Below are 22,782 nucleotides of genomic sequence, written 5' to 3' on the forward strand. Positions count from 1 at the left end.
ATATCTCCTAATGCTATCCCTCCCCTCTCCCCCAACCCCACAACAGTCCCCGGTGTGTGATGTTCCCCACCCTGTGTCCAAGTGTTCTCATTGTTCAATTCCCACCTATGAGTGAGAATATGCGGTGTTCGGTTTTCTGTCCTTGCAATAGTTTGTTCAGAATGATGGTTTCCAGCTTCATCCATGTCCTTACAAAGGACATGAACTCATCCTTCTTTATGGCTGCATAGTAGTCTATGGTGTATATGTACCACATTTTCTTAATCCAGCCTATTTTCTATGTATATTTCATTACTTTCATCAATCTTGAGGAAATTTAATAAAAATAATTTAATAGGGCCAGGCACAGTGGCTCACACCTGTAATTCCAGCACTTTGGGACGCCAAGGCGGGTGGATTGCTTGAGGTCAGGAGTACGAGACCAACCTAGCCAACGTAGTGAAACCCCATCACTGCTAAAAATACAAAAATCAGCCAGGTGTGGTGATGTGCACCTGTAGTCCCAGCTACTCAGGAGGCTGAGGCAGGAAAATCGCTAGAACCTAGGAAGCAGAGGTTGCAGTGAGGTGAGATCAGACCACTGCACTCCAATCTGGGTGACAGAGCAAGAACTGTCTCAAAAAATTATAAAAAAAAAAAAAAGGAAAAAAAGAAAAGAAAAAATATAACAATTTAATAAAATAAAGGGTCTCAAACATTAAGTCCAACTTAGGTTGGGTATTTTGCCATAAAATAAAAAAATAGACAATGCTTTTTCATATTCATGTGCCTTCTGGAGTGGCAAAGCAAGTTCACTAACTTTTGATTCAGAGGAAATTGCATAAAGATTTGACTACATGAAGCCCTTGTACTTACTTGTGACCATAAACACAAGGTGAAAGATACAGTGGTTATTTTACAAAATAAACAGTTTAAACCTTCAGTGGTCTTTGAGTTACAGTCAAATGACTTACAGTCAATGTGAGTAAAGGCTTAATATGAAGTATAAAAACATCACAAACCTTTTGATTTCTTTACATCAGGTTCAGGCTCAGATTCTCGGATGAATTGCCCCAAGTCACTGACTCTTCCAAATGTCATCTTCCTAAACAAGGATGAACAGAAGACTATAACCGCTAACAATCAGTTTTAAATTTAGGAGAATTCATCTAAATCTAGAAAGCCAGAAACACAATTTACAGCCATCCTATGTAACTTAAAGTAGGGCTTATTTGAAATAAAACGGTGCTGCACAGAAAGCAAGATAACCTTTGAGTGCAATTCCATTAGAAATCCTCAAATGGTTTACAAAACATGGTGAGTCAACAGGTAATTCACAATTCTAAAACTCACAAAGAAGAAAAAAGGCACAAGAATAGCCAAGACAATTTTGTCAAAGAAGCAGCCAAAAGGTAGGCCTTGCTCTAACAATGACTGAAATATATTATAAAGCCATAGTTGTGTGTATGTATGTTTGTTTATACTAAAACTATAGTACTATAAAACAAAGGTAAAAAGCAAAAAGCAGCCGGGCGTGGTGGCTCATGCCTATAATCCCAGTACTTTGGGAGGCCAGGGCAGGCGGATCACTTGAGGCCAGCAGTTTGAGACCTAGCCAACATGGTGAAATGCTGTCTCTACTAAAAATATAAAAATTAGCCGGGAGTGGTGGTGGGTGCCTGTAATCCCAGCTACTCAGGAGGCTAAGGCAGGAGAATCGCTTGAACCAGGGAGGTAGAGGTTGTAGTTGCAGTGAGCTGAGAGCCGAGATCACACCATTGCACTCCAGCCTGGGCAACAGAGTAAGACTCTGTCTCCAAAAAAAAAAAAAAAAGCAAAAAATACAGTAAGGTTCTTATTTTTAAGATATTACCAACCAATGATTAGTATTGAGAAACATGTACAGAATTTTTTTTTTGAATAATGAAGTGTCATGCTGAAGAAATATACAGAATTTTAACAAGTCACTAATAAAATCACGCAACAGAAATAATGTGAAAAGGAGATGAATAGTCAATTCATAGAGGAAAAAACCTGAACAATCAAGAGATATACCAAAAGAAACCCAATCTCAACCTAAGACTGGAAAAAAAATTAAGTCTGAAGTTTTTTTGTTTTTTTTTTTTTCTGAGACGGAATCTCACTCTGTTGCTAGGCTGGAGTGCAGTGGTGCGATCTCAGTTCACTGCAACCTCTGCCTCCCGGGTTCAAGTGATTCTCCTGCCTCAGCCTCCCGAGTAGCTAGGACTACGGGCGTGCGCCACTATGCTCAGCTAATTTTTGTATTTTTAGTAGAGACAGGGTTTCACCATGTTGGCCAGGGTGGTCTTGATCCCTTGATCCACCTGCCTCGGCCTCCCAAAGTGCTAGGATTACAGGCGTGAGCCACTGTGTCCAGCCAAAAGTCTCAAGTATTCTCATTAATGACTGGTGAGAACATAAAATGATGTAGATACTTTAAAAAGTAAATTGTAAGAGCTATCAAATTTTAAAATCTGGGCCAGGCGTGGTGGTTCATGCCTGTAACCCCAGTGCTTTGGATGGCCAAGATGGAAGGACTGCTTGAGCCTAGGAGTTTGAGACCAGCCTGGGCAACATAGTGAGACTTCATTTCATTTTTTTTCAAAAATTTAAAAAAAAAAATTTTTTTAATCTGCTTCCTGGTAGAAAGAAGCATATAAAAGGAGATCCTTTGTGATACTGGGTGTAAGAGGGAAAAACTGCAAATGACTTAAATACTCATTGATACTAAAATGGCAAAACAGTAACACATACACTGTGAGATACTCTGCTACAGTTATGAATTATAATAAATATTATATACGGAATACTACAGTATAGTTAAAATGAGGTAAGTCTGTATAGACGAACATAGGAATGCCCAAAACTCACTGTGAATGAAAGTACAATGTACAGAATGGAGCGTAATATCAATTATATAAAAACAAGCAAACAAAAATGCATACCATAAGAATGATTACTGTGAGTAGGAACGGAAGAAAATAAGCAATGGTACATGAACAAAGGGGACACTAAACTTAACTATAAATTTAATTTTTTATAAGAATAATGCCAGGTGCGGTGGCTCATGCCTGTAATCCCAGCACTTTGGGAGGCTGAGGAAGGTGGATCACTTGAGGTCAAGAATAATGCATTTGTCAAGTTGGTTAAAAGAAAAATTCTGTGAACATCAATATATCAGTTTATTTCAGGCAAAGTAGATCTTATTTTAAAGATACCCTCCTAATAAGTTATTTCATATATGGGTGCTGATATACCAACTGATACAATTTTCTTGCCTTGAGAAAAATTTCAGGAAGATGCTAAAATCACAAAACTAAAACAAATATTAAAAACCATCTTTATTTATTTATTTTTAGTAAAGACAGGGTTTCACCATGTTGGCCAGGCTGGTTTTGAACTCCTGACCTCAAGTGATCTGCCTGCCTCAGCCTCCCAAAGTGCTGGGATTACAAGTGTGAGCCACTGTGCCTGGCGAAGGTAATCTTTAAAGATAAAGAAAAATGATCACTTCTCTTTTCTGCTTCATTTTATACATTTAAAAAATACATGCTGGGCGTGATGGCTCATGCCTGTAATAGCAGCACCTTGGGAGGCCAAGGCAGGTGAATCATGAGGTCAGGAGATCGAGACCATCCTGGCTAGAACGGTGAAACCCTGTCTCTACTAAAAATACAAGAAATTAGCTGGGCGTGGTGGCACACGCATGTAGTCCCAGCTACTTGGGAGGCTGAGGCAGGAGAAATGCTTGAACCTGGGGTGACAGAGCGAGACTCTGTCTCAAAAAAACAAAACAAAAACATATATATTTATATTACACACATACACAATTACAGAAGTGAAACATCACACAATGGATAGACTTTATGTAAGGTCTTAAATAAATGAAACATTCCTTAAGAATAACATCATCTTTGGGAATGAACTCATTTAGGTTTACTGTCCATTATTTTTTATTTTATTATTATTATTTTTGAGACAGAGTCTTGCTCTCTCGCCCAGGCTGGAGTGCAGTGGCGTGATCTCAGCTCACTGCAACCTCCGCCTCCCGGGTTCTAGCAATTCTCCTGCCTCAGCCTCCTGAGTAGCTGGGACTATTGGCACACGCCGCCACGCCCGGCTTTTTGTATTTTAGTAGACATGGGGTTTCACCATGTTGCCTAGGCTGGTCTCTAACTCCAGAGCTCAGGTAATCCATCCGCCTCGGCCTCCCAAAGTGGTGGGATTACAGGCGTGAGCCACTGTGCCCGGCCTTGTCCATTATTTTCTAAAAGAAGAACTAAAGATCACTATACAAAGCAACACAGCTGAAGAAGCTGGCTTTCCAAATACAGTGTGGTCAAACAAATCTTTTATTTCCTTCAAGTACTTTCCAGGCTCCTCAGTCTCCAGAAAGTAACCATTGTTACTTTCTTTTTTTTTTTTTTTTTTTTTTTGAGACAGAGTCTCGCTCTATCACCCAGGCTGCAGTGCAGTGGCGCAATCTCTGCTCACTGCAAGCTCTGCCTCCCAGGTTCATGCCATTCTCCTGCCTCAGTCTCCCAAGTAGCGGGAACTACAGGTGCCTGCCACCACGCCCGGCTTTTTGTCTTTTTAGTAGAGACGGGGTTTCACCATGTTAGCCAGGATGGTCTCGATCTCCTGACCTCGTGATTTGCCTGCCTCAGCCTCCCAAAGTGCTGGGATTACAGGCATGACCCACTGCGCCTGGCCTACCACTGTTACTTTCTACTGAAAGCAATTAAGTATCTTGAAATCACTTTTTCATGGTACTGCTGGGAACTAGAGAATGGGTCAGGGTAGGGTAATCAAGTCTTTACACACCTTTACATGTTAATCAAGCCACCTTTAGGGAAGAGAAAGTGATTTTCTGATTGGATCTGTGGTAAATTTTAGTAAGTGGCATGTCCTATAAATCACTATCTTTTGATCACAAGCTAAAATGAACAACCGAGTTAACTCTTTTTTTTTTTTTTTTTTTTTTTTGAGACGGAGTCTCGCTCTGTCGCCCAGCCTGGAGTGCAGTGGCCGGATCTCAGCTCACTGCAAGCTCCACCTCCCGGGTTTACGCCATTCTCCTGCCTCAGCCTCCCGAGTAGCTGGGACTACAGGCGCCCGCCACCTCGCCCGGCTAGTTTTTTGTATTTTTTTTAGTAGAGACGGGGTTTCACCGTGTTAGCCAGGATGGTCTTGATCTCCTGACCTCGTGATCCGCCCGTCTCAGCCTCCCAAAGTGCTGGGATTACAGGCTTGAGCCACCGCGCCCGGCCTGAGTTAATTCTTAAATTCAAAGAAATAATTTTTCCAAGTATGAGTTATGCAGCCCAGAGTAAATGATGTTGGCATCTTTTCACTTTATTATTCTTATTTTACAGATGAAAAAACCGAGATACCAAGAGGTTAGCAGCTTGCCAATAAACGGCAGCAGAGCCAAGATTAAAACCCAGGAAGTCACTCCAGAGCCTTTACACTTAACCACCACATTATACTGCACACTCTAAGTGAAAGTTCTGGGCATATAATAATAGATTAGAAAAAAATGTAAAACTTAATTTAAAAATTTTAAAAGATGCAGTTATTTACACTTGTAAAAATTCTACACATGAGCTAAGCTTACCCGGCATATGTCCGTTGATACAAAGATTCCGGATCCAGACTTGCCGCATCCACAATTATCGCTTCATCAAAATTTTTCAGTATTTTAATACTGGCTTTTTTCACACTGGACTACAATAGAAATTGTAAAATTAGAAGTATATGAAACAATCAGTCCTGGGCTTGGAATGTGACAGATTTGTACAAAATTTTCTTCAGTGTTTGAAATAGAAGTAACTTTCACTCAACCTCATCACTATTAAGATGCTTAACAACAATGACTCTGAAATGTAACCTCATACTATAGCTAAAAGAGGAAAACACAATATTAAAATGTACAGGTCAGGCACAGTGACTGAAGCCTGTAATCCCTAGGTTGAAGTGTGATGGCGCGATCACAACTCACTGCAGCCTCAATCTCCTGGGCTCTAGCACTCCTCCCGTCTGTCTCACAAAGTGCTGGGGTTACAGGTATCAGCTACCATGCAGCCCTCAATATTCATCTTTTACCCAATACAAGGATCCCAGCACTTTTGGAGGCTAAGGTGGGCCAATCACTTCAGGCCAAGAGTTCGAGGCCAGCATGGTCAACATGGTGAAACCCCGTTTCTACTAAAAATACAAAAATTAGTCGGGCATGGTGGTGCATGCCTGTAATCCTAGCTACTCTGGAGGCTGAGACATGAGAATCACTTGAGCCCAGGAGGTGGAGGTCATAGTGAGCCCAGATTGCACCACTGCTCTCCGACCTGGGCAACAGAGGAAGACTTTGTCTTAAAAACTAAAAAATAAAATAAAATAAAATGTGTAATATATGAATTTATAAAACATTCTTAATGACCTAAGTTCCAACAAATGTGCTGTACTCACAGCATTATTCCTCAGTGTGAAAAGCTCTCATCCATACAGAAATATGTATCCTGGGTAGTAAAACCCCATGTTTACAGGGTAAATAGGAATGTTTATTTACAGGGTGTTTGATTCTTGGTGAGGCCATATGACAAAAAGAAGCTAAGGAAACCCTTTCTAAAATGACTAGCTAGCTGAGTACAGCATGTTACCCTCCAGCATTCTACCTCCTACTCCCCACCTCCACAAGAAAAGTCAGAATTGGTATTTTTGTGAAATACAGAGCCATAGGTTGACCTAGAAATTCCACTTCTAAAAATTCAGTAACAGACAGACTCATATTGATGGAAAATGACTTATATACAAGAGTATTCATTGCAGCATTCTTTACAATAAAAGACATAAACAAGCTTAATGTCCCTGACTAAGTAATAGGTTAAGCAAATAAAATAATTTTTTTTTTTTTGAGACAGAGTCTCACGCTGTGTCACCCAGGCTGGAGTGCAGTGGCGCGATCTCGGCTCACTGCAAGCTCCGCATCCCAGGTTCACGCCATTCTCCTGCCTCAGCCTCCGAGTAGCTGGGACTATAGGCGCCCGCCACCTCGCCCGGCTAGTTTTTTGTATTTTTAGTAGAGACGGGGTTTCACCATGTTAGCCAGGATGGTCTCGATCTCCTGACCTCGTGATCCACCCGCCTCGGCCTCCCAAAGTGCTGGGATTACAGGCTTGAGCCACCGCGCCCGGCCTGCAAATAAAATAATTGAACAGACACTTATAGAACTCTCTATAGCGGGGGTGGGAGGGTAGGGAAAGGGGCTCTCATTATGTGTTGAGAAGGAACAATCTCCAAGATACACAGTTAAATAAAAAAGAAAGAGGGACCAGAATAAAGAAGAGGAAATACTTCTCAACTAATTCTATGACGACTGTTACTCAGATACCAAAATCTCACTCTTACTTTCTGATTTCAAAACTTATTACACAGCAATAGTAATCAAGAGAGTATGGTACTGGCATAAAGACAGACCATAAAGATGGATGGATGTCTTATCTTTGGAATGGAAGAGAATTAAGAACCCACAAATACACCCTCACATTTATGGTCAATTGATTTGTGATGGAGTATAAATGTTATCTTAAGCGTTCAGATACAAAATCTTCAACAAAATACCAGTAAATAGAATCCAGCAGCATATTGAAAAGATTACACACCATGACCAAGTGAGATTGATCTCAGGCATGCATGGTTGGTTTAACACTGAAAATCAATTAATATTTCACATCAGTAGAATACAACCCAAAACCCATATGATCATTTATACTGATACAGGAAGAACATGACAATATTCAACACCGTTTCATGATTTAAAAAAAAAAAAAAAAAGCATTAAAAAATTAGGAATGATAGGGAAATTCCTCAACCTGAAAAAAGGCATTTATTGAAAACCCAGACCTAACATCATATTAAATGATGAAACTGAAAGCATTCCCTGTCGGATAGGAAACAAGACAAAGATTTTTGCTTTTGCCACTTTTACTCATCATTGTTCTGTAAGTTCTAGCCAGAAATAAACTATCTGTATCCATAAATGACATGATCTTATATAATGAAAATCCTAAAGAATCCACAAAAAACTATTAGAGCTAACAATCAGATTTAGCAAAGTTGAAGTTGCACTTGCATCAACATGTAAAAATCACTTGTATTTCTTTCTTTTTTTTGAGATGGAGTCTCGCTCTGTCACCAAGGCTGGAGTGCAGTGGCACGATCTTGACCCACTGCAAGCTCCACCTCCGGGATTCACACCATTCTCCTGCCTCAGCCTCCTGAGTAGCTGGGACTACAGGTGCCTGCCACCACGCCTGGCTAATTTTTTTTTATTTTTAGTAGAGACGGGGTTTCACTGTGTTAGCCAGGATGGTCTGGAACTCCTGACCTCGTGATCCACCCATCTCAGCCTCCCAAAGTGAGCCACCGTGCCCAGCCAAAATCACTTGTATTTCTATGCTCTCTCATCAAACAATCTGAAAATGAAATTAAGAAAACAATTCTATTTATAATGGAATCGAAAAGAATTTAAACATAGGAATAAATGACCCAAGGGGGTGAAAGGCTTCTACTCTGAAAACTACAAAATTCTGCTGAAATTAAAGAACACATAAATACATGAAGATACATCTATGTTCACAAATTAGAAGACAATATTGCTAAGATGGCAATATTTCGGCTGGGTGCAGTGGCTCACGCCTGTAATCCCAGCACTTTGGGAGGCCATGGCAGGTGGATCACCTGAATTCAGGAGTTCAAGACCAGCTGGGTGAACATGGTGAAACGCTGTCTTTACCAAAAATACAAAAAAATTAGCCAGGCATGGTGGTGGGTGCCTGTAATCCCAGCTACTTGGGAGGCTGAGGCAGGAAGACACTATTAATAGTGAAAAGACAGGTTGCATGTGGCTGACATCTGTAATCCCAGCACTCTGGGAAGCAAAGGTGGGAGAATCACTTTGAGCCTAGAGTTTGAGACCAGCCTGGGCAACCCAGTAAGATCTGTCTCTACAAACAGAAAAAAATAGCTGGCTGGGAGAGTGCGTATCTATGGCCTTAGCTATTCAGGAGGCTGAAGTGAGAGGATCACTTCGGCCCAGGAGGTTGAGGTGGCAGTGAGCTGTGATTGTGCCACTGTATTCCAGCCTGGGCAACAGAATGAGACCTTATCTCAAAAAACAAACAACAAAAACAAAACAAAACAAAAAAAACCCTTTTTTAAAAGGTAGAGGAAAGACAACTCACAGAATGAAGAAAATACCTGGAAATAATATAATTTGATAAGGAACATTTATCTGTAATATATAAAGGACTCCTAAAACTCAATATAAAAAGGCAATCTAATTTAAAAATGGGCAAAGAGCCTGAGCAAGGTGGCTCACGCCTGTAATCCCCACACTTTGGGAGGCCAAGGCAGGAGGATCACTTGAACCCAGGAGTTTGACACCAGCCTGAGCAATATAATGAGAAAATTGGCTGGGCATGGTAGCTCATGCCTGTAATCCCAGCACTTTGGGAAGCCAATGCAGCTGGATCACCTGAGGTCAGGAGTTCGAGACCAGCCTGGCCAACATGGTGAAACCCTGTCTCTAAAAAAAATACAAAAGTTAGCTGGGTGTGGTGGTGGGCGCCTGTAATCCCAGCTACTGGGGAGGCTGAGGCAGGAGAATCGCTTGAACCCAGGAGGCAGAGATTGCAGTGATTGAGCCATTGCACTCCAGCCTGGGCAACAAGAGCAAGACTCTGTCCCCCCACCAAAAAAAAAGAAAAAAGAAAATTTAGGCCAGGCCCAATGGCTCACGCCTGTAATCCCAGCACTCTGGGAGGCCTAGGCAGGCAGATCACCTGAGGTCAGGAGTTCGTGACCAGCCTGGCTAACACATTGAAACCCCGTCTCTAGTAAAAATAGAAAAATCTGCCAGGCGTGCTGGCAAATACCTGAAATGTTAGCGTAGATTAGCGTTACCTGTTCTTGTCATTTTATAAATAAAACCATACCGTGTATTCTTTTTTTGTACAGCTTTATTGTGCTAATTCACATTCACATCATACATTTCAGTGGTTTTTATATGGTCATGTATACATTTTTTTTTTTTTTTTGAGATGGAGTCTCTTCTGTTGCCAGGCTGGAGTGCAGTGGCATGATCTCGGCTCACTGCAAACTCCGACCCCCTGGTTCAAGCCATTCTCCTGCCTCAGCCTCCCAAGTAGCTGAGATTACAGGAGTGCGACCACTATACCCAGCTAATTTTTGTATTTTTAGTAGAGACGGGGTTTCACCACGTTGGCCAGGATGGTCTTGATCTCCTGACCTCCTGACCTCCTGATCTGCCCACCTCAGTCTCCCAAAGTGCTGGGATTACAGGTGTGAGCCACCGCGCCTGGCCAAAAAAAATTTGCAAATTAGTCAGGCGTGGTGGTGCATGCCTCTAGTCCCAGCTACTCAGGAGGTTGTGGTGGGTGGATTATTTGAGCCCAGAATTTCCCGGCTGCAGTGAGGAGACCCTGTCTCAAAAAAAAAAAAAAAAAAAAAAAAAAAGAAAAAGAAAAAGAAAAAAAAGGAGACCTAAGAATTCACTCAATTATTTTATTAAAAGTATCCTAAAAAAATAAAAAATAAAAAAATAAAAAGTATCCTAAATACTTACATACAGAGCTCTTCAGAGGCTATGAATATATTCCATATTACTTGATTTATTAAGAGAAATAGCCACAGATTCAAACAGAATAATGGCCTAAATGAAACAGCATGATACTTTACAATACAGTATATTGTAAGTCACCACAAATGCTTTAATTAGAAGATAGTAAGTAAGCTAATTTTATTTCTCTCTCTCATTTTTTTTTTTTTTGAGACAGTCTCACTCTCTCACCCAGACTGGAGTGCAGTGGCGCGATTTCGCCTAATTGCAACCTCTGACTCCTGGGTTCAAGGGATTCTCCTGCCTCAGCCTCCCAAGTAGCTGGGATTACAGGTGCCTGCCACCATGCCCGGCTAATTTTTGTATTTTTAGTAGAGATGGGTTTCACCATGTCGGCCAGGCTGGTCTTGAATTCCTGACCTCATGAGATCTGCCCACTGCAGCCTTCCATAGTGCTGGGATTACAGGCACAAACCACCGCACCCGGCTTTTATTTATCTTTTGTTTCTGCAACTTAAAATTTACAAACAGGATCTGTTACTGGGATGTGAAGGAAAGGATGTGTATGCTTTTCTCCCTAATGGCAGATGCAATCAGTCAATACCTGAGACGCAGAGCTGTCAGAACTCCCTGGGTGAGACTCATCAGGAGGGCCAACAGAGCCAGGAGCAGTCATCGAAACGTTCCCACCCAGAAATTCATCTCCTCGAACCGAATGGATGAGATCATTCAAATATTTATAATAAAGATTGCTGGACAAAAAGCCAGGCAAAAAGACCTGATAGAGAGGAAAAGCATTATTTCAAAGTTGAAATCAAATCCAACTAAAACTATTTTAAATAAATAAACTTTACGTATAATTTTACTGGTTATAAACGTTAACTATCTATAACAAATGTTTTTCCTTCTTGTTTTACTACAAGTATTATTCCTTTGTACAGTTTACAAATTAAAATTGTAATGCATGAGGCTGGGTGCAGTGGCTCACACCTGTAATCTCAGCACTCTGGGAGGCCATGGCAGACAGATCACTTGAGGCCAGGAATTTAAGAACAGCTTGGGCAACATGATGAAACCCTATCTCTACTAAAAACTATAAAAATTAGCCAGGCATGGTGGTGAGCACCTATAATCACAGGTACTCGGGAGGCTGAGACAGGAGAATTGCTTAAACCCGGGTGGCAGAGGTTGCAGTGAGCCGAGATTGTGCCACTTGCACCCCAGCCTGGATGCCAGTGCGAGACTATGTCTCAAAAAAAAAAAAAAAAAAAAAAAAAAATTACAATGCATGTAATTTTGTTGGGTTTTCTCCCCCAAAACATTTGTCATGAAAGTATTACATAAACCTGATATTTACATAAACTCCAGTTTTCTGGTTTATGATAAATATTAAAGTCTTTGTGCATATATTGATTTTACTTTCAAACTGATTTCCTTAAGATAACTCACCAGGCGTGTGATTGCTGAGTTAAATTTTAACTTTGATATATATGGTCAGCTTACCCTTCAAAGGAACATTATCAATTTGAATCACTAGCAATATATCAAAATATCTGTTTCCACATAGGTTTTCTAACACTGGGTTGTATGTTTTTTTTTTTCCAAATAATTATTAAATACCTAATTTTACATAGATGTTTTTCTTTACATTTAATAATTATTAATTATACTGAATGAGTTCTCATGTTTATTACTTGTATTTCTAATTCTATAAAGGAAAAGTTTGTAACTGGACATGCAAATAACAAACATGAGAACTTATTCAGTATAATTTGTAAATATTTATGTTCATATTTAATATGCACCTTTTTTGTTTGTTTTTGGTTTTTTGAGATGGAGTTTCGCTCTTGTCGCCAAGGCTGGAATGCAGTGGTGTGATCTCGACTCACTGGAACCTCTGCCTCCCAGGATCAAGTGATTCTCCTGCCTCAGCCTCCCGAGTAGCTGGGATTATAGGTGCCCAAGACCACATCCAGTTAATTTTTGTATTTTTAGTAGAGATGGGGTTTCGCCATGTTGGCCAAGTTGCTCTTGAACTCCTGACCTCAGGTGATCCACCCATCTCAATCTCCCAAAGTGCTGGGATTAGAGGTGCGAGCCACCATGCCCAGCCAATATGTGCCTTTTTTGTAGACTAAGCTCCAGGATGGCAGAAACACATTTCTTTTGTTTACCACCATGACACTTTTTGGTGAATGAATCATTCATGTCTTTTTTCCTACTTAACTACCAGGGTCTTGATAGTGTTCTTAAAATTAGTCTAAGTTCCTTACATACACATATCTAGTAAGAACTACTTTTGCATTTTCTCTCTGCATTTTAATTTTATTACCCTGAAAACTTATATTCTTTATATCACACAGATCTGAACTTTTCCTTTAAAATCAGAAAAGGTTTAATTTTAATTGTGAAAATATTATTATCATTGGGTAACAGTTGACACTCTATTCTGTTTACTACTAGCCATTTAATGATTTGACTTCTATATGTAATTCTTCAGTATTCCTAAAATTCAGTTTTTGTGTATAGTATTATATAATAGCACTTAATTAAGTTTTTTCACCTGGATACACATGACACATATAAACAACATTAACCTCATGGGCTCTACAATTCCTGGAAAAATCTCCTCTAGTTCATTAGAAGAATAAACCATTCACAAACATCAAAACTTTACTTTTATTTATTTATTATCATTATTTTTTTGAGATGGAGTTTTGCTCTTGTTGCCCAGGCTGGAGTGCAATGTCGCAATCTCAGCTCACTGCAACCTCCGCCTCCTGGATTCAAGCAATTCTCCCACCTCAGCCTCCTAAGTAGCTGGGATTACAGGCATGCACCACCACGCCCAACTAATTTTGTGTTTTTAGTAGAAATGGGGTTTCTCCATGTTGGTCAGGCTGGTCTCAAACTCCTGACCTCAGGTGATCCACCCGCCTCAGCCTCCCAAAGTGCTGGGATTACAGGCATGAGTCACTGCGCCCGGTCAATACTTTATTATTAATAAGCTATTAGTAATACCTAGTGATCATAATACCGAAAACTAGTATTCCAATCCTGTGACAGATACTGGTGAAATATTTGGATCATTACTAAGCTAACTCTGCCCCATAATGCCTTCTTCAATTTTTGGAGACAGGGTCTTGCTCTGTCACCAAGGCTGGAGTGCAGGGGCATGAACACGGCTCACTGCAGCCTTGAACTCCCAGGCTCAAGCAATCCTTCAGCTTCAGCCTCCTGAGTAGCTGGAACTACAGGTGTGTGCCACTACGCCCAGCTAATTTTTGATAATGCTTTCTAATTATTTTAAAATATGTAATAATAATAGTAATAACAGTAGTTAACATTTTTTGATGCTTACCATGTTATCAGGTACTATGTTAATATGTATTTTTATATACATTACCTTATTTTAATCCTCAAAGTAACTTTGAGGTAAATATGCATATTATCGTCATTTTACAGATAAGGAAAATGGCATTAGAGAATTTCAGTTACTGCCCAGACATGGTGGCTCATGCCTGTAATCCCAGCACTTTCGGAGGCCAAAGCAGGCAGATCACTTAAGGTCAGGAGTTCGAGAACAGCCTGGCCAACATGGTGAAACCCCGTCTCTACTAAAATACGAAAATTAGCCAGGCGTGGTGGTGCCTGCCTGTAATCCCAGCTACGTGGGAGGATGAGACAGGAGAATTGCTCGAACCTGGGAGGCAGAAGTTGCAGTGTGCCAAGATTGTGCCACTGCACTCCAGCCTGGACAACAGAGTGAGATTCTGTCTCAATCAATCAATCAATCAATCAATCGAATTTCTATTTGCCATTGTGCTAACATCACAGAGTGTACTTATACAAACCTAGATGGTATGGCCTACTATACCCCTTGGCTATATGGTACAACCTATTGCTTTTGGGCTACAAACCTTTATCACATGTTACTATAACAAATACTGCAGGCTACTATTACAGTGGTAAGGATTTGTGTATTTAAACACAAACACAGAAAAGGCACAGTAAAAATACAGTTTAAAAGATAAAAAAAGGTCCATCTGTATAAGGCACTTACCATGAATGGAGCTTGCAGGACTGGAAGTTGCTCTGGGGGAGTCAGTGAGTGAGTGGTGAGTGAATGTGAAGGCCTAGCACATTACTACACACTACTGTAGACTTACACTATACACTTAGGCTACACTAAATTTACTTAAAATTTTTTCTTTAATAATAAATTAGCTTACTGTAACTTTTTAACTCTGTAAGTTTCACCTTTTTTTAACTTTTTAACTCTGTTGTCATAACAGCTTAAAACACAAACATATACAGCTGTACAAAAATATTTTCATTATATCCTTATTTTATAAGCTTTTTTCTATTTTTGATTTTTTTTTTCTTTTTAAATTTGTTTGTTAAAAACTAAGACAAACACCCACATTAGCCTAAGCCCACACAGGTCAGGATCATCATTATCACTTTCCTTCACCTCCACATCTTGTCCCACTGGAAGGTCTTCAGGGGCAGTAACACGCATGGGGCCATCATCTCCTTTGATAACAATGCCTCCTTCTGGAAACCTTGTGAAGGACCTGTCTGAAGCTGTTTTACAGTTAACTTTTTTTTTTTTTTAAATAAGAAGGAGCACTCTCAAATAATGATTAAAATTATAGTACAGTAAATATGAGGCAACAGAGATTTTTCAGTTCCATTAATTTTTTTGGTTTTGTTCTTGTTTATTCTTTATCTTTTTAGTTTTTCTTTTTTCTTTTTTATTCATTAAAATTTGTTTTTTCTAACCTTTGTTATTATTACACTGCCAGCTCTGATCCATTATAATCATACAGGACCATTGTACATGCAGCCCACTGTTGACTAAAATGTTATGTGGCATGTGACTGTACATACCAGGCCAGACTCAAGGCCTCTGCTCTTAATCACTGTGCTGGACTGCTTCAATTTCCACTGTGCTACTCTGCTTGGTTTTCCCACCTTATATTTTATGAGTTCTACCAATAAAACTTCTTGTAGTTTAATACATTTGAAGTTCTTGGTTACCTTCTCCATGGTTGTCCAGGCCTGACGTAATGGAGTTGTGAAACAGTTGGGGAGTGGCCCACCTTCCCTGCAGATATTGGATTCAATTTCTAATCGTACGACATCATCAAATCCAAGAGGATGTGTGGCTTGGAGGGAGAAGTATCTATGGTAAAAAAGATATCCAAAGTAAAATCAAATTCCATAGCAAGTATAAGCAACTTTTGGCGCCTCCTCCAGAGAATCTTCTACAAGGCTACTTGATTCAGTCTGCAGGCCTAGAACCATAGAGCTATGTGATGACAGTACTGATGCAACCTTTCTTTATTCCCACTTCCCCACAGATAGTTGGGTCAACTTGCTACCTTTCTATCTGTCTGCCAACCATCCTTAGTTCTTGACGGTGAACTCTACTGTTGTTTAAAAGCTGTAAGGAGCAGACTACAACTGAGGCAAAGAAACTAATAGTCACATATTTATGGGTACCTATTCTCTGTTCAGGACTTGATAGACAGAAATGAATTTATAGGAAAGGAAGACATGGTCATTTCCCCTAAAAAGCAAGCTGAGAACTTGTATGCACAGAATAAAATAAGAACACATCATCATAACTATATGGCATCAGCAGTAAACATGTACAAATTCAAAACAAAATGGCACTGAGGGTGAGCTGGATGGATATGATCTATTTGGATAGAACAGGACTTACTGATGACTCAGTGTGGAAAGGAAAGGGAGTAACTAATATTGGGAACACAAAGATTTCTACCTTGATAGGGTATAATGCAGCTAATGTTTTGGTAAGCTGATTATGAAACGAATACCAAAAAAAGCATTAAATGCGAGGAAAAAAAAAAAGTTCTCTTCCAAGCACTCTAATGGCTTCTATCTCCTATCTCCTGACAGAAATACAAAGGCTGATAAGGCATGACTATGATGATGCATATATATGATACAAAAACAAGTATGCCGGGCACAGTGGCTCACACCTGTAATCCCAGCACTTTGGGAGGCCAAGGTGGGTGGATCATTTGAGGTCAGGTGTTCAAGACCGGCCTGGCCAACATGGTGAAACCTGTCTCTACTAAAAATACAAAAATTAGCTGGGCATGGTGGCCCGCACCTGTAATCCCAGCACTTTGGGAGGCTGAGGCAGGAGAATCGCTTGAACCCAGGAGGCGGAGGTTGCAGTGAGTTGAGATCGTGTCACTGCACTCCAGCCTGGGTGACACAGCAAGACTCCATCTCAAAAAATAAAAAAGAAAAAAAAAGAAAACTCTCCTTTTAAATCAGCATTTTTGTAACAAAATGTGAATCTCCTATGTTGTATTGAATAAGTTGGTCAATACTCCTCCACGACTTGAATGTTCAGGCATTTTACACCAAATTTCTAAATGTAAACCCTTCTTATCTCAATATCTATATAGCAATGTTTCTTATCTAGTATCGTCTACAAACATATTTATCTTTTTTTTTTTTCTTTTTTGAGACGGAGTCTCACTCTGTCCCCCTTGCTGGAGTGCAGTGGCCGGATCTCAGCTCACTGCAAGCTCCGCCTCCCGGGTTCAGGCCATTCTCCTGCCTCAGCCTCCCGAGTAGCTGGGACTACAGGCGCCCGCCACCTCGCCCGGCTAGTTTTTTTGTATTTTTTAGTAGAGACGGGGTTTCACTGGGTTAGCCAGGATGGTCTCGATCTCCTGACCTCGTGATCCACCCGTCTCGGCCTCCCAAAGTGCTGGGATTACAGGCTTGAGCCACCGCGCCCGGCCAAACATATTTATCAAAATAAACACTGGACAGAACATTAAGAACTGCATTCCAGTCCAAGTGCTGCCACTAACTTGTTCTGTGACTCTGAGAAAATCATTACCTCTCTGGGCCTTATTTTCCTTACTTGCAAAATAGGAAAATCAGACTACATCCCTAATCTGGCTATTTATCAGAATTATCTGGTATGTTTTCTAAAAATAAAGATTCCTGGTCACACCTCAAACCTGTGGAATCAGAATTTCTGAGACTGGGTGGGTGGGGGACTGGAAACTTTTTTTTTTTTTTGAGATGGAGTCTCCCTCTGTCACCCAGGCTCCAGTGCAGTGGCACGATGTCAGCTCATTGCAACCTCTGCCTCCTGGATTCAAGCAATTCTCCTGCCTCAGCCTCCCTAGTAGCTGGGATTACAGGCACCCGTCAAAATGCCCAGCTAATTTTGGTAGTTTTTAGTAGAGACAGGTTTCACTATGTTGGCCAGGTGGGTCTTGAACTCCTGACCTCAAGTGATCTGCCTGCCTTGGCCTTCCAAAATGCTGCGATTACAGGTGTGAGCCACCATGCCCAGATTGAAAACTTAATTTTTTTTTTTTTTCTGAGACAGAGTCTCGCTCTGTCAGCTAGGCTGGAGTGCAGTGGCATGATCTCGGCTCACTGCAACCTCCGCCTCCCGGGCTCAGGCAATTCTCCTGCCTCAGCCTCCCGAGTACCTGGGATTACAGGTGTGTGCCACCATGCCTAGCTAATTCTTGTGTTTTTAGTAGAGATGGGCTTTTACCATGTTGGCCAGGCTGGTCTTGAATGCCTGTCCTCAGGTAATCTGCCCGCTTCGGCCTCCCAAAGTGCTGGTATTACAGGCAGGAGTCACCACACCCGGCCTGAAAACCTATTTTTAACGAGCTCTCAGGTGATTCCTATGCAGACAGCCCAGCAAGAGCCTGCAGATCAGTGTTCAAGAACCATTGGCCTAGATGCTATTGGCTGTCTTCAAACCCTAACATTTATGGACTTTTCTCTATCCCCAAGTTACTCCTTTACCATTTGCTTAAGGATACAAATAACAAATTAATTTTTTTTTTTTTTTTTGAGAAAGGGTCTCACTCTGCTGCCCTGCACAGGGTGGAGTACAGTGGATCACAGCTCACTGCAGCGTTGACCTCCCAAGGCTCAGGTGATGCTCCTGCCTCAGGCTCCTAAGTAGCTAGGACAAAAGGCGCACACCACCACGCTCAGCTAATTTTTGTATTTTTAGTAAAGGCGGGGTTTTGCCATGTTGCCCAGGCTGGTCTCAAATTCCTGGGCTCAAGCAATTCATCCGCTTCTGCCTCTCAAAGTGTTGGGATTACAGGTGTGAGCCACCGTGCCCAACCACAAATTATTTTTTTTTTACAGAGTAAGAAAAGTTAAATGAAAAGAATACCATACGTTACAGAGCTGGCCACAAGCTCATCACTTGCCTGATCAGATATTTTCAATTTTGTTCACTGTATGATTTTTCTATCCTCTCATTTTCAGTGAAAACTAATAAAAAAACTAATTCATTTAATAACGTGGCAAGGCAGATTTATACAGAAAGTATACTATACCCATAAAGAGGCATTCAAGGTCCCTTACAATCTATTCCAATTAGTACCAGCATCCTCACATGTATTCCCCAACCCTTTGATTATCTCAACTCAAGTTTCTTCAAAGTGCCACCTTCCGCCAAGTCTCCATGGCTTCTGTGCCAATGCCTTTGCCTAGAATGTTGTTTCCTGCCTTCTCTGGGTAGCAAAATTCAATTCATTCTTTAGGATCCAAACAAAATCTCTCTTCTGGGAAACACTGCTTGAACACTACCACTGCCATCCTGTTTGCCCCCCACACACCTCCCCTTTCCCAGCAGAAACTTTTGTTCTAAGAACCCCCAAAGCTTTACAAACACCATACAAAAAGTAGCTTTCATGCTGCCTCCTGTGAACTCCTTGACAACAGAGACTGAGTTTTTGCATCTTTATTTCCACAAAACATATCACATGCTCAATAAGTATCTGCTGAATGCATCTATCAATATAACTCACTTGTCATATAAAATCATGGCATCATTCTGTGCCTCCTGTCCATCGTATTGGCCCTTTTTGGCAGCAAGCTGAGACTGGAAGTTATCTGCTGCCAACCAGAATTGTAAGATATTCACTGCATCCTCTTTTTCCATGTACTAGGAAGAAATAATACACAAGGGAAAATAAGACTATAAACAGATTTCTCTCACCATCTCTAATCTATAAGCTCAAATATTAAAATACAGGTCATAAGCAAAAAACAAAAAGATCGACTTCTTCAGTTAACACCTGTCAGCAAGTTACAGTCATTTGAGATTAAAAAGTTTTAAAGTATTTAGAGGAAAAAAAAAATTAACAAGAAACAAACACTACACAACTGGATGCAAACTTTTAGTGAACTAGAGTAAAAATTATACTAAATTGGATTTGTGGTTCCTTACCAGCAAACATATAAAGAGTAAACTAACCAAATATTTTATATCTGATCATTTCCACCATTCCATGAGGACATATTAGCCTAAACAAATTGTTGGTTTAAACTTATAGCAAAGAAAGGCAGTGGAAAAACAGATCAACTGAGTACCTGTATTCTTGCAAAGAGGCGGAATCAAGTGTCTAAATTACTGCTTTGTGAGACCAGGAATCCTCTTTCTGCTTTCTGACAAAATAATTTCACTTGTTGAAGCCTAACAAAGAGCATTATACTAAACTGTATGCCTCAAAAAGATTAATATACTCATTGTCTGTTGCAAATGCTTCTTCACTGGGCAATCCTATCAACTGGCTAAAGAAAACATGATGAGCATAAGAAAAAATTTACTACTTTTCTTTTTCTCTTCTGAAGTCTGGTCTGCAATTTATGCCCTGGAAGTTTCAAATTCTGTGGTTTTAAAATAGCTCCAAACAATTAAAAACATGCACTCTCTGGCATGCAGTAGCTTAATCAGGTTTTTCAAAATTAGAGTTATTTAACACATTGAGTTTTCATGTTCTCTCTAATATGTTATTAAATTACTCTTGCTATCAGAAACAACTTGAAACAACGATAAATCTTTTTGGAAATGACTTGGCTCTTCTGGGTTATTTCCTATAGACAGGGCCCCAGCATTGATAGTTAGAGGCTGGAATGCTCGAACAGAGTGTGAAAGGAAATGCAGACTTTACCTCAGAGAAATAAAAGAGGGCTGACTCACAGAAGAGAATGTCAGCCAGGTAAACAGTTCCACTGGTCAGCACTTCAATCTGGTATTTACAGAAATGGTGACTTCGCAGAAACTCACTAAAGTGCCTGCACATGGACAAAAGGGAAAATTTGAGGGAACGACCAAGGAAAGAGTTTAAGTGGGAAAAATATACTCTTTCCATACTGTCCCTATCGTATCTTAAAGGCCTAGGTCAACACTATCTCACTCCCCACGGTGTCATTCCTGATTCCTTTACCTGTATGTAATCTCTCCCACCTTTTTATGACTTTGTAGTTCTCCCCTGACATTTAACACATGCCACTTCATATTACAGTAACCAAAGAACATGCCCTATGTCTTTTATTAGGTTGTAACTTCCTTCAAGACTGGTACTATGCCTAACCATGTCTTACACAGAGCACTCTTTTGATAAATGTTAAGTGAAAGAATGAATAGATTTTTTTTTAAGGGCACACAGCAGTAATAAATCTAAAAAACCTCTGGAGCCATTTCAACAAATCTATGTGGATTTAGTTATATAGCATCGATTTAGCTTAAAGCCTAACAAATTAGGAGAGCCATCTGAAGACATGCATTATTTCAATAAATAAACCAATTCTAACAGTCATAATCACTACGGCCTCAATCACTCCCCAAATGATTTCATAACTGAAAACAAATTATTTTAACTTAGGAAATACTAACATTGAAAATGAAAATTAAAATTTTAAGAGTTCACATAATTTATATTTAAAAGAAACTATTAATCAAGATAGAGTATGCCTTATATGTTCCTGTAAATATCCAAAATATTTAAATCCTCAAAAATACTTCATTTTTAGCTAAGTGAAGCCCATTCCTAACAATGAACCCAAATTCCCTAGGATGCACAATGTGAAAATATGAACTAACTTACTCTTGCTCCATTGCACTAAAGACTATGGACTGTGCCAAAACGAAACAGTTGGGATCCACCTGTCCATCTTCTCCACAAATCTTTGCTGTAAAAGAAGTCGTAAATAATTAAATTGCCACTAAATTCAAACTATACACACTTGTGAATCAACTTGGGAGTTAACAGCATAGGCATGTAAATTAAGAGGTTTTAAATAGAACTAATAGAAAATACAGGTAACACTTGACCTTGAAGTAGAAAGTCTTTTGAAGTACATATGCAAAAGCAGAGATCAAAAGATTTAACAACATAAAATTATTTCCTAGACATTGAAACACTCCAAAAACAAAATACAAAGGCAAACAAACAGAAAAAAGATTTGCAGCATGCATGACAGTTAAAAGATTACTATCATTAAAATACCAAGAGCTCTTATAAACTACTAAGAAATGTCCCAAAAGAAAAATGAGCAAAGGACATGACAACCCACAAAGGAACAAACATAAAATGATCAACGTGAAAAGATACACATACTCACTAGTAATCAGATCAGAATAAGGAGGCACTGCACCTTTTGTCTAGTAAACTGGTACAACATTGCTTTTAATAATATGCATACTTGAGCAAGGGCACAGGAAAACTGACACTAGTGTTAGTGGGGATATAAACACCTTTTTCTGAAGGCAATTTGGCAGTTTCTAGCATAGCTTTAAAAACGAACATACCCTTTCAATGAGCAATTCTATTTCTAGGATTGTAGCTTAAAAAATTATGTATTTGTGAAGTCATCTGTAAAAAAGTTTATCAAAATGTTATTGGTAGAAATTTTAAAACATGAAATGTGCTAAAATAAGGAACTGCCTAAATAAACTGCAGCAAAACAATAAGCTGTTTGGCTAACTGTTAAACATGGCTGGAAAAACCATATAACATGATGCCTAGTCTCACTTTGTGTTCATGACTTTAGTGGGACCTTCATGAAACCCAGGGATCATACTAGTGTCATGGTCTGTTCACATTCACTTTCCTAGACAATACAAATCTGTGATATTGTGAAATATGTTATTTACTCTTTGCCCAGTTTTTTTTTTCTCCCCCTTTTCTTCTGAGACAAGCTGGAGTCAGTGGCACGATCATGGCTCACTGCTGCCTTGAACTCCCGGGCTCAGTGATCCTCAGCCTTCTGAGTAGCTGGGACTACAGACAAGAGCTGCCACGCCTGGCCAATTTTTAAGT

General features: G+C 39.9%; 1 protein-coding gene across 3 annotated transcripts in view; it reads right to left on the bottom strand.

Annotated features, from left to right (window-relative positions):
* Positions 1–22,782, bottom strand: part of LOC105493355 (A-kinase anchoring protein 10) — a 90,572-nt gene that overhangs the window by 17,287 nt on the left and 50,503 nt on the right. For all 3 annotated transcript variants that reach the window (XM_071082509.1, XM_071082508.1, XM_071082510.1), the window contains 7 exons: positions 21,568–21,652; positions 20,632–20,755; positions 19,486–19,622; positions 15,680–15,824; positions 11,241–11,414; positions 5,618–5,727; positions 1,002–1,084 (listed from right to left, as the gene is read on the bottom strand). In XM_071082509.1, coding sequence (XP_070938610.1) covers positions 1,002–1,084; positions 5,618–5,727; positions 11,241–11,414; positions 15,680–15,824; positions 19,486–19,622; positions 20,632–20,755; positions 21,568–21,652 — 858 coding nt within the window. The remainder of the gene's footprint in view (positions 1–1,001; positions 1,085–5,617; positions 5,728–11,240; positions 11,415–15,679; positions 15,825–19,485; positions 19,623–20,631; positions 20,756–21,567; positions 21,653–22,782) is intronic.

This window comes from Macaca nemestrina, chromosome 17 (genome assembly GCF_043159975.1).
Source record: "Macaca nemestrina isolate mMacNem1 chromosome 17, mMacNem.hap1, whole genome shotgun sequence".
NCBI classification, from domain to species: domain Eukaryota; kingdom Metazoa; phylum Chordata; class Mammalia; order Primates; family Cercopithecidae; genus Macaca; species Macaca nemestrina.